The following is a 13,374-nucleotide window of genomic DNA, read 5'->3' as shown; positions in this document are numbered from 1 at the left end:
AAATTGATCCAGTTAGTTTTTAGATTAAAAGAGAAAGTGAATTTAATATATTCTTAATTTTTTCAGATTCAAGAAGCTCAAAGTACTATCAGCCTAACTTCACAGTGAAGCGATCATTCACTGCTCGCAACACTGGGGAGCTGCCCGTCCAGGTGTGGGGCTTTAATATAAATGACTTGCCTTGTGAAGGCTATGGTTTTAAAGTCCTGAATTGCGAAGGATTTGAATTGGCCCCTAATGCTAGTCACAAAGTGGATATAGCATTTACCCCTGACTTTACACTTTCAAAGGTACAACAGAGGCTAGTCATTCACACAAATTTGGGGTTGGTGGATAGCTCAGAAGAGGTACAACCTTGGAGAAGAGATGATGAACCTGGAAGAGTAGAGTATTCTTTGGTAGCAACCGTTCCTACTGATCTCTTAGCTAAATGTGGCTCTGCTGTTCCAAGACCTTCATGGGAACCACTGCTTTACTATGCAGTTTTGCCATTGATGGTAGCTATGCTCATAGGTGCTATCATTTTATCTGCTCTGGAAGCAGACCATATCCTCAAGAGCACACTGATAGCAATGACTACATCAATACCATCAAATGGACATGCCCCCAGTTTTGACAAATCAAAGGTATTTGATTTAAGGACCATAGGTCATACAGATTCAAAGGGCATAACAACATTAAAAAATGGATATGCAAATGGCCATGCCCAAATAGAGAAAGTTAATATGTCAGTTGGAAGTTCGAACAATAGTAAGAAAGTCTCGTCGATATTGCCTGTAAGTGAAATGATGGCTAATGGCCGAAAGTCTTGCCCAGGGCCTACTCCCTCTAAAAAAGTAAGCAACAATCAGTTGGCAAATTCAAGTACAAAACCGAAGTATCCGAAACAATCAGAATTTAAGTCCAGTTCGAATTCAGGAGACACTCTTAATATATCTGATAACTTTACTGTTCATAATCAAATAAAAAATAAAAGCAAAGGAAACTCAACAAAAGTCAATTCAAAGAGCTCAGAGTCTATGTCGTGGACAAGCTTTTTTTCAAGAGCAGTGGGTAAAAAGGAAAGTGGGTCTGAACCCTGTGAATTATCAAATACTAAAAGAATGAGTACCTCTGATAAGGAAGATTCCTCTATTCAGAGGCAATCAGTTGGCACTGAAACTGATTTACATTATGTTGAAACCAAAATAAGACGGCGTATGAAGCAAAATAATGAAGAAGAAACCTCATCTACGACAACAGAAAGTTCCAATACTGATGACTTGTCTATCAGTGAACGGGTAAGGATATACATTAATAAAATGTTAATGCATTTTGTATGTATCTGCTTGATTTCTTGGTGGTATTGCAGCTTAGTTCTTACAAATAATGGCTGTACTCTTCTAAATTTAAAAAGCTTTTGTGTACAGTGATTAGAGCTTTATCTGTTGAGTAATTAGCTCGAGATAATTTTGACATGTACCATTAAAGCATGACTTGCTCATTGTGAAAGGACGGGAAAATTAATCAAATACTGATATTTTTAATATTTTCTTAATCATACAATAGGCAAGACAGACATATGCCTTAGCATGCCATAAATATATATAATAATATTTAGTTTACCAATGTCTGTTTGTGTTGTATTATGAATAATGAGTAGGAAAAACTCCAGAAAAATGTGTCCAAAAGTAGAATAACTTCAGTCACAGTAGAGATTCAGTTTTTTCAGGCCCTAACCATTAGTTATGCATGGCATTCTGTCCTATGAACTGAACCTTTTGCTAAGTATGTATTGCTAAGTTTGCCTTTAGGACAAATAAATCTTATTGTTGTTAATACAGGTTGACCATCACTAATCCAGTATCGTTAGGACATGCAGGGTGCCAGATAGTGATTTTGCCAGATTACAGTGTTCAGGTTAGAATACACTAAACAGTAAACCACTTCATCCTACTTTAAAATACCCTGTAAATCAGTACAAGTTAGTTAATAGGGAAAAAGAAGCATTAAATGGAAATTGAAATTGTAATGAAGGACTGGGAAAATAAAAAGTACAGCCAGGTAATTCTGTTGAATTGCACAAGAAAGTTCATTACTGCTGCTTCAAAAGTGAAGAGGTGGAATTTCCAATTAAGCACATGTCATGAGGGGAAGGGCTGTCAGGATTTCCAACGTTTTCATCTTGGAATTTTTTTTATAGTTTATGCTTTTCTCAGTTATATTTTTACTGCATCTTTTGGGTTATAAAAATAAGAAATAGAAAATAAACGCAATTGTGTGCGTAGGGCACTATGTATGTATGCACGCAACTTTTGCTGGCGTCGATAAACTTGTACATTTTTTTGGTTTGTGTTGTTATGCTTTTGATTTTTTTTATATTTTATGCTATTCTCATTTATATTTTTACTGAATTTTTAATTTCTTATGATAAATGCAATTGCGTGTATGATATGTACGTCTGCACACTCATTCACTGGTGTTGGTGAACTTGCTACAGCTTTTTTTCAGATCGTGTTGTTACATTTATGATTTTCCGAGTGTTTATATTTCATGCTATTCTCATTTATATTTTTACTATTTTTTCTTGTTTGTTTATTTTTACAACCCAAAAGATAAATGCAATCGTGTGCATAGGGTACGTACGTGTACACATACTCACATACTCATTCGATGGTATTGGTGAACTTGCTACAGCTTTTGTTTTGTGTTGTTATGCCTATGATTTTTTAAATTTGCATTTGATGCTATTCTCATTTATATTTTTGCTATATTTTCTAATTTTTTATTTTTACCACCCAATTTATAAATGCAGTCATGTGCGTAGGGTACATAATTTACACTATTCCCATTTATATTTTTACTGTATTTACTCATTATTTAGTTTTACAAACCAAAAGATAAATGCATTCGTGTGAGTAGGGTAAGTAAAGTACATATGCTCAAGCTCATTTACTGCCATTGGTAAACTTGCTACCGCTTATTTTGATTTGTGCTATGTATTACATTTATGAGTTTTAAAGTTTATATTTTATGCTATTTTTATATTGTTACTGTATTTTCTCATTTATTATTTTACATCTAAAATATCATAACAATTGTGTGTGCTGAGTAAATATACACATACACACATTTATTCTCTGTCGGTGAATTTCCTGTTGCTTTTTTGGTTTTGCTTTGATTTTCTTATATATTATGATGTTCTCGTTTATAGATTTATTGCATTTTACTATTATTTTTTATAACCCATAAGATGAACACAATCATGTGCCTAAGGTACATGCATATGCACACAAATAGTGTCAACAAACAGTATTGGCAGGTTGGTGTGGTGATCTGGGAAATTTGAAATTACTACACTTGCTGAAATTAGTGCCGTATTAGTGATGAAACCAGATTAGAGATTGCTTGATTAGTAATGGTTGCCCTGCATTTGTAATTATTCCGAGTTGCATTTTCCAATTTTAATATATTCCCAATTTTGTTTACTCCTTAACATGTAAGATATGGTCCGTATCAAGTTTTAATAAACCTTCCTTTTTACTATCCCCAATCTTTCTCATGCTCTGTACTTCAACACTGTATTATCCATTTTTTCTCCATTCTGCTGATCACATCTCCAATAGGTTTTTTGGAAATTCTAGTGATCACTCCAGTGGCTGTATCTCAGCCAGCATTTAATTACCTGCTATTTTTCATGATAGCAGGTCCTGGAGCTTTACCATTTTTAATTGCCTTCTGAGCCTCCCTAACAATCCACATCATTCTCTAAAAGTTAGTTTGCCATATCACTAATATTCATACCCATTTAGTAGAATCTTAAAGCACTGTTTACATTGTTGTTGTTACATTTTTCTTCTATGTTATTTCCTAATTTTTATTCCTTATATATTTCTTCTTTAACAGCTATTCTGTCTTCCCACATTACGTATTTCACTGTAAAACATTTTTTCTTGACTTTTGTACATATTGAGATTTTGATTCCATTCATCCTCTTTTTACCCCTGTAGACATATCACATCCTCTCTGCTGCAATGTTTTCAGTACATCTTGATTTTGTTAAGTATTTATATTCTTTTAGATACTACACTGCACACTTCCAGCTGTTTATCATATTTTCCCTTCTCCATTGATTTAGACCCTCAACTTTTTGTATTCAGATTTTCTTGTAATTTTTCTCCGTATTCCTCCTTGGACTTTCTTTTGGCATTCTCTCCATCTTTCTTTTATTATAAATCCAGTGCATGGGGATGAACGTTTGGCTTGGTTTATTTGAGGTTTACTTGAATGAAAGTCAATTCTTTTTTTTATATATCCTTTAAGTAACAATGAATTGTTAAAAGTTTTCCAAATTTATATGTAATCAAATCTCTTTAGGCTTCTCATGCATTATTCAGTTTTTTTTTAGCATTGGCTCTAACAGATTACTTTACTCCCAAGCCATGTCCCAGACTAACTATTGTTTGTTTCAACATAATGTAATGCACTATACATAATTGCTGATTGTGTTAATTCTGTCACTGCCTCTGATAATATCTCAATTCTCATTTTCCATGTGTTTTTTCTGTTTTGGAATACATAAACTGTTAACATACTTCCTAGGATTAGTTTTCTCAAATATTATTTAATCTTCCTTTAAATATACATTAATTTATTCTTCTTGCTGTGTTGCAGTTTCTGGGATTTAGCTTTGACTGGAATGCCAATTCCACTGTCATGTCTCACCTCATCTAGACAAGTTTTTGTGTGTCATTACTGGTTGTGTGTACCAAGCATTTTATACCTAACTTATTATTCAAAAATACACAAAGCATGTTGACCTAAGATGTTGCCAGAAGTTGCACAACTTCCCTGGAACGTCTTCCTAGGTCTTCATCATATTCTTTAAAGTTCTTCAATGATTCCTTGCATCCTATGACCAAAAGTAATCAGAGATTAATCAGAGATTGGGTGCTACTTCATTCAACAAACTGTGTGTGCCCTTCATGATTAACTTTCTGATGATCTCTTATATGGTTGGGTTTGCGACTGGCTTACCTTTCACAGTACATTACTAATTTCACTTTTAAGTGGAGGGACCTACAGACATTTTAATATTTAAGGGTTGGCATTCACAGAATCTGGGTTGACAGTCACAGAATCTACCAAAACAAAAACGAAGTGTTCCATTCATGTACTGCTAAGAATGTTACAAATTCATTATTTTCATTCTTTTCAGGATACACCTTCAAGTAAATCTTCTGATGTCACATCTGTAAGTCAGGGCGGGAAATCGAAAAAACAAAAATCTAAGTCCAAAAATTCCAATAAAAATAGTAATATTCAAAATACGCAGATTTCGCACAATAATAATGATGATGCAGGATTTGAAATTAGTACAAAGGTAAAGGGACTGAAAAGGTGCAAGGAGATGCAAAGTGGACGGACATTTGGTGGGGATATATTCCAACCTAATACTTTAGAGTTGCCATATACTCTGAAGCCAGTCCGTCATAAAGAATCTGATCGAGAAAAGGAGAACCACAAAACTTCTAGAACTAATGCACTGAAAGTGAGTACTGTCTATAATTATTCTTCATTTTACTTGATTCTACCTGCGAGAGACATTTTCTTACTACTTTAGGCATTTTAAAGTAAACTAAGACACATATACTATGTTAAGTATTTAAGATAAACTAGTATGTTAAGTATTTAAGATAAACTATGAAATTTGTAAAAAAAAAAAAATAGTAGTAAAGATATTTGGAGTATTAAAAAGGAATTACTTGATCACCTTTCCCCTTGCAGAGTACAGAATCAAGTGAAAGTGTTGGCAGTGGACGATCTTCTCCCACTCCATGGGAGGAAGGTCGTCAGCCATCTCTTGATAATTTGTCTGATGTATCAACTCCTAGCTTCACATCATCACATCCCAAACCTCAGAGTCAGCCACAACCTCTAGCTCCTCGTGAATCTTCGTATTCTGCTATTGTCCTGGGAACAGATAAACAAGTATGTACATTGTAGTAACAGGTCAGCAAACAAGGTAAAATAAAATTATAGTACAGTATTCACTTTAGAATTTTAATTTAAGTTTGATACCTGTATTATTTAATGAATTTTATTTTTTTTTCAATTAGGGAAGTTTTTTCACCTCAATTATATTCATATTATATTTGAAATTTTTAACCAATAATTTGAATAATCAAACTTTTTAAGACAGAAGGAAGTATTAGTGTTTTGTTTGATGTTGGGACTGGAAAAACCTTAGCTTTTGATCAAGAAAAAAAAATACAGTTGCCCTTTTCTGTCATTAATTTGTTTGTATGGGAATGCAAACCATTGCCTTTGAAATAGGAGTGTCTTTTCAGTGCAAGCTGGAAACTTGTCAAAGCTTAGTAACAGGGTAGTTAACCAGATGGCTAATAGCTAGTGATATGGGATAAGTTGGGCAGTATCTTCACTAGCCAGCCATCACACTCAGTGCGGTAAAGAACAGACATGCTGTTCCCTTCTGTGCTGACTGGTAATTGAGAAATTAGATATTGTAGATGAGTATTTATTTGCTCATTGGTATTCATTTCTGTTTATAATTGTGCCTTACTACTTTTTATTTTATTTAGATGGAATAAGTAAAAAAAAAAAGTTTTTTGGAGACATAGCTGCCCTTGTGGACAAGTTATGTCACCTTTGCCAACTTTCCCTCTCTGAGGGAATTGCCTATTATAGACTTCTTGCTAGAAATGTATTGTCTGGGCTGTGTGACGATGTAGCAGCTTCTAAAGAATTTTTTTCATCAGCAGCTGTGACATTCTCTTTATAATTTATTTACATATTACTGTAATGATATTGATGTTTTAGGTATCTGAAAGACTTCCTCTTTCATGAAAGTATCTGCAGAAGTTGGCCTTCTTTTTAGCCTGATGAAGAAAAGAAGGCTTTGACAATTGAGTCTTCTCCTGAGGTAGTTCCTGATGATAATAGCTGTCTCAGCTTTGTTGACCACTGCATTTGCAGGGTATCTTCCTGATGCAGTGGTCCGTCCTTTGTAGATTCCTCTGATGGGTGTAACTTAGTTCTCTGTTCCTGCCTCAAACAGACCTGTAGGTTTAGGGCAAGTAAGGCCAGCGGAAGGGTGCCATTAGAGCCATTCTTCATTGTCATTGGACTTGTCTATCTCTACCTTACTCCAGTGTCTCTTTGCCAACGTAAGTTGGTGAGAAGGGAAGGGGAGTCCAGTCATTGTGTGTGAAGTCTTGACAGGCTTCTCCCACATGGTCTTTCTATTTGGGAGGATGGGAGATGCATGATCACCAGTGGTGATTAGCATACCGTAGGTAGGGGTGGCACTCTGCACCAGCTCAAGGTCTGCTCCTACATCTTCTCTGTAAGCGCTTGGGTTCACACTGGAAGGTTATTGAGAGGCAGGTGCATGAGATGACCCTTCTCACCGCAACTCCTTTGGGTCACACAGAGAGGGGTTTGCACAATCTGCTTGCCAGTTGTGTGCCCAACCTACAGATGGGGTTAGTGTTAGGTCCGGGGAAGTTTGCTCACTCGGCCCATCCATGATCAGACAGTTGCTGGAAGACAGGTGAGCAGGGCAACTCTCTCTACCACAGTTCCTCAGGGTCACACACAGGGGTTTGTGCAACCCATTCACTAGTTGCATGCCTTATCTGTGTGACAGGTTTACACTGGTAGAAGGGAAGGTTATCCATCCTAGTCTTCAACAGTGGGCTTTTGGAGCATGCACCATTTCCATGCTTGAGATGTTCACATACTCCAGAGCATGCACAGACCAAGAAATCCTAATCCAGGGATTTTAGGAAGAGCTTGTTGAGCTTTTCCACCTCTTGCATGCTGCTTGGTGTGTGGAAGTGGAATTTGGAGGAGTGGTGTGAGAAATCTTGTTCTCCTCCTTTTTTGGTATTTATTGAGTCAAGAAGTAGGTGTCTAGAGCAGGGTCTCTCTATATGAATTGGATAGAATCAGATGGTTCTGCTCCTCCAGATCCCTTGTGGGCTGTGTTGGAGCAGCAATTTTTGGGATTAGTGTGCTTGTTCATGAAGAGAATAACCTGGGGAGGCAATTTAGCTTCTTAGCAACCCTTTGTTCTGTGTACAGAGTTGACCTACAGAAAAACTCCAGAAGAACTTCCTGGGTTTTTGTACTGAAGGTGGCAGAGGTGACTCCTTTGGCACTGATTGAACCTGCCTGTGAACTATCTATCAGTCTCCCAGTTTTTCAGAGGTTACATCAGTGTGGTTTACTTTCACCACAGTAGAATTTGTGGAGTTGGAGACTGTTGCCAAGATGTTCCTCGAGACTTTTGTGGTTTCCCCTATGGTTATTACACTTGCAGTCTATGCTGTGTCTGGCATTGTGCCTAGTACACAATAGCACTGAAGGGGGCCGGCCGGAACCCTTGTATAAGGGGGTATAGGGCGAAAAAAGCAGTCATGAAAAATTCATGGAGCTTCATATGGCAATTGAGAATATGTATTAGAAATATTTCGTCAAAATTCCTCTTACTTTCGTAGTTACAGGGTAATTAGTAAACGTAACTCAATAAGCCTAAAACATTGATCCGTTACAAGAAAATGCAATATTTCTTCTGTTATCGTAAATTTTGATAATTATTGTCAAGGAAATTGTGATCAATGGCATCTGTAGAGATTCCATGAGTCGCAGAAGGGAAGTCAGTCAGCTACCAAGTACTAACACGATTCAGTGCGAGCACAAACCCCAAGTAGTCTACATGTTCGAGTTTCACCTCTGACATTCGCTTGCTTTTACGTATGTTTATCTTTGTTTTGGCAAGAATTTCATCATGCCAATGAGGAAAAGACAAGCAAAACATCTCGCTAACATACAGACAAAGAAAATTCGCTCTAATATGATTACAGAATATTATAATATACAGAATATCAATACGCGATATTAGCGTAGTTAGTGAAGAGAGAGAGAGAGAGAGGGAGGGAGGGTTGTGTAGTAATTAACACCCGTCTTCCATGACGCACACGTCACACTGTATCCCAGGCTACGATCTTTGAGCAAAGGGATCTTCATTTATGATAAATAACATAGTTTTGGTTTATTTATACCCAAAAAAGAATATTAAATTCATAATAATCATGATTTATTAACATTCTTTGTAAAAAGAGAGTACATCTTCGAGTTTCACCTCTTGACATTCTCTTGCATTTACGTTTGTTTATCTTGGTTTCGGTAAGAATTTCATCATGCCAAAGAGGAAAATACAAGGAAAACATCTTGCTAACATACAGAAGAAGAAAATTCGCTGTAATAAGCCGAGTTAGTGAAGGAGAGAGAGAGAGTTGCGTAGGAAAGGAGTGCCCCGTCTTGCCTGATGCAGTGCCCCAGGCTAGGATATATGAGCAAAGGGATCATCATTTATGATTAAATTATGATAAATAACATAGTTTTGGTTTATTGATACACAAAAAAGAAATATACATTCATAATAATCATTATTTATTAACATTGTCTTCATAAAAATATGAAGGGAAAATGAATGATAAAAATACGAAGGAAAACTTTGAATGCCCGTATCTCAAAACTATACTTATTGACCTTCAAAATCTATCTTCTCACATAGTTTTAAAGCTATAACATTGAAATTTGGTGTATAACTCGGAAAGACATTATAGAACAATCAAATCAAGCCCTTTTTTCCAGTTTTTGTTTCGTCTTTTTTTCATAATTTTTTTCCAGATTTATAGGGTTTATTTTTTTACCATAATGAAAAATTCATATCTAGCAAAAAAATGGCTTGGAAAAAAAACTCCTAATTCGATTGGAGGTCTACATCAGGTCTTTATATGGTAGTAATCTTAGATCTTAATATTGAATTTCAAGGGAGGAGATAGAATTTGAAAAATGGTTATTTTCGGGATAAATCGCTCTGGCGTCACAAAACGTAAGATCGGAGGCAAAAATCATATGCGGTTTGGAAGATGTCCCAAGTCACCTTATTAAGTGGTATAAATATCAAAGTCCTGTCCTTAAAAAATGGCATTAGCTGGCTGGCCCCCTTAAGGAGGTGATGGGTGTCAATGGGAATGGTTCTATACTCCCTGGCACTCCCTAGTGCCTTCTCCACTGGCCAAACTTGGTTTTCTGTTGAAGAGAGAGATTTGTGCTTTCTTTCTCTCTCTCTCTCTTAAAGCAAGATTCACTTATGGGTTGCCTCTCACTTTGGAACGGTTGTGGAGAACACAGTGGATCAGTGGGTTGTGTATCCCTGGATTCTCTCATCATCCATGCATCCTTTAAACTGTCAGATTTAAAAGGTATCTTCTACAAAACTGTATGATTGGCAATGCTCTCCATGTCTGATATCTTGAAGAAGCATGCTCTTTGGTAATTCAGACTAGAAGCCCACCCTTCCTCCTTTAGAGAAATGGAAAGTTGCTCTGCCTTTCTTCAGTCTCTTTCTGGAAGTGCCATGAAGGGAGTGTAGAGGAAGAAAAAAAGGGGGGGCGGTTAGCCAAGGGTGGCTATTCTCCTCTGCTGCCATTAGGGGTTACCTCTCATATCTTTAGTGGCAGGAATTGGGAGCAGAGCTGCAGTTCTGGTACTCCTTTTGGACAACTGTAGGCTTCTGCTTAAGGACTTCTTCTTTGATACACTGAGCAAGTTCTGCTTTCTCTAGATTTGCAGATATGTCAGTTTTGTCCACAGGGGCACAAACAATTATGGAAAAGGGGGCTATTAGAAGTCATAGAGCTCCAGTTCCTTGGTTAATCAGTCAAGTTTCCTTTTGAGGAACATGACAGGGTTAGAGACTGCTGTTTGATTTCTCTCTCCTACCAAGTATGTGTTACAAACTTGTTTTTTGTGTATCTTTTTGCTGGGCATGGTTGGAATAACTAGCAAAGAGAGAGGGTATATTTCTTTCTTCTGAGAAACTGAAGGACAAGTGCTTTCGCATACCCATTCTTAAAACTCGTGGAAGTGCTTGGTTTTGCCTTCAGTGAGATAGACTACCATTTCATGATTGTGATTTGGTCTGTGATGAACTATTTTTTTTCACAACACTGCATTTCCAAGTTTTGTTTCATGAGGAGTTTTGTTTTAGGTGTGCCTTTTTGGCTCATTTGCACTGTTCTCAGTGGGGGCTTGCAGCAGATTTAATGTTGCAGGTTTTTGGAATGGTTGAAAAGTGAGATTGTCTTTTAGCAGTGGGAATGCTTGAGTGGATGGTTTGCATGCAGTTGGGTTATTTACAGTATGCATTACATGCAAGCAGAATGTTATTCACCAGAGTCTGGGCTCAGCCAAGTTTTTGAGAATTGGGGGTTCTCATACTTGATCAGTAGACACCAAGCTTACAGAAAACTTCAGGTTTTCTGCTCTCCTTGTCCTCTGAATGGGGATAGAATAAGTTGCATCGCATAAGTTGCATCACCTGTGGGACACCTTAGTTGTATTTAGTTTTTTTTCTCATCATGCAGTATTTTGAGGAGTGATAAATGGTGTTTATCACCCCTGTACTTTGCATGACTCTTCCATGCTGGTCCTTCGCTAGGAGGTGGAGTTGTTTGTGCTGATGAGTTCTGAACAGTTTTCTCTTGTAGTATACTTCAGTCACAAGTGGTTAGTCCTTGATGTTTTAAAGAGTTACCAGGATGCCTTTCAAGTCTCTGTATTCAATGATAGACAGTATTTAAGCATAGACTGCTCTAATCTTGCCTTAGCATAGACTTGGGCAAGTCATTTGGTTACCATATCTTGTTCAGCCTTTCTAAGTAAACAGTCCCTGGTTAATGGCAGGGATTCTGTCCCCGGCCGAGCATCGCTAACCGAAAATTGCCAATAATTATGGTCTGTGCCATCAACCACTTTCCAGGGCCAATAAACCACTTACTGATGCTGATAAACTGCTCACGGATGCCAAAAATCGATTGCCGTTAACAATGTTGCTTGCCAAACACCACCGATTAGTGAGGACTGTCTGTTTGGTAGCGGAATGTAAAGACACTTTTCTGTCTGCAGAGAGCTTGAGAGTTTTCTCGATTCATCCTTTCAATGTAGGGAAGGAGATCTGGATGAGACATTGGTTTGCATATCTTGCATTTTCTTCTTTCATTAGTACAGGTTTGTGCAAGAAAGTAGTGTAAAAACTCTTTTGGCTTTGTGTAGGGGTCAAATGGACCATCACATCCTAAGGAGAAAGTTAGTTCTATGCTTGTGGAAGGGATATTTAAGTCAAGGGCTTTGGTCTGTTCCTCACTGAATAAGAGGTAACAGTTACTGTTCTTTAGGAATTGGGTGGGTGCCCATCAAGCTGTGTAGTCACCAGAACTCTGTTTTGGGCAAGATCAGTATCTTGTCTGATGTACCTAAAGCCAGTATTCCTACTGCTCTGTCCAACCATTTGGCCAGTTTTTTAGGAGGCTACATGAGTCATAACTTCCTTGCCTTGTAAGACAAGTCAGACCATGGCAATTCTGATGTGGCTTTCAACTCTTGTCAGTTGTTGGGACTGACCTCCCTCCTAAGGAGCAAGTCTTCTATATAAAAGGCAATGGTCTGAATAGTTTATATTATTCTTAGAAAAAACAGTCTTTTACATTCTTTCCCATCTCAACCACCCTACTCAGTCCATATAGCTAAAGGAAGAGTGTGTGTGATGGTTGGTGAGGATGGGACACACCCCCACTCGCCTCACTATCTCCACATTTTAACCAACTGCTTAACTACCAGGTTTCAAAGTTATGATTGGTTTCCAGCTCACCTTGGACGATACTCCTATATAAAAGGCTCTGGTTTGAATATCTAGAAAAAAATATATATTAAGAATTTTTTAGGTTTAACTTTACAGTTGGTTATGGCTGAAAAAATGTAGTTATTTATTAGTTTTTAGAACTTAAACTTCACATTTCTAGACTACCATATAGTTCTCCTAAAGGATTTTTCATATATGAGAGGTAGAGGTTCTATTATGATTAAATTTAAGAAGTGGGGCAGTTAGGTTCATAGAAAGAGAACAAAGGTAATAGTAGATGAAAAGTAAAAGGAAGAAAGCAATGCAGCTGGAGCCAAAGGAATTTTACAGAATGTTGAGTATTATTTACAGCAAGTCACTTAGTAAGTTGTATCATCTTATGGGAAAGTACATAAATGTAATGAACGTTGGCTTATAATTACTTCACCACATTGGAAAGCCCTAAGTTTTCTTTCCTAGTGTTCATTTCATACCATGTATACTAATCTCAATGTGTGTTAAATGACTAGTTTTATGCTTCTATATCATTAATTTAATGTTTGATTATCATAATTAACATTTATAGCTCCTGGCTTTCACAAAAGGCTAAATACTAAATTACATTGTGTACATTCATTTTTGAAATTGCCATGTTGGTAGTTAGTTTTGTTAAAATATAGTAG

General features: G+C 36.9%; 1 protein-coding gene across 22 annotated transcripts in view; it reads left to right on the top strand.

The window, feature by feature from the left end:
- The window catches only part of LOC135226448 (transmembrane protein 131-like), a 525,255-nt gene that overhangs the window by 506,658 nt on the left and 5,223 nt on the right, over positions 1-13,374 (top strand). For all 22 annotated transcript variants that reach the window (XM_064266036.1, XM_064266031.1, XM_064266024.1 and 19 more), the window contains 3 exons: positions 67-1,280; positions 5,198-5,530; positions 5,767-5,970. In XM_064266036.1, the coding sequence (XP_064122106.1) occupies positions 67-1,280; positions 5,198-5,530; positions 5,767-5,970 (1,751 nt within the window). The remainder of the gene's footprint in view (positions 1-66; positions 1,281-5,197; positions 5,531-5,766; positions 5,971-13,374) is intronic.

Source organism: Macrobrachium nipponense, chromosome 14 (assembly GCF_015104395.2).
Source record: "Macrobrachium nipponense isolate FS-2020 chromosome 14, ASM1510439v2, whole genome shotgun sequence".
Classification (NCBI taxonomy): Eukaryota; Metazoa; Arthropoda; class Malacostraca; order Decapoda; family Palaemonidae; genus Macrobrachium; species Macrobrachium nipponense.
This window is presented reverse-complemented; position numbering and strand designations above follow the sequence as displayed.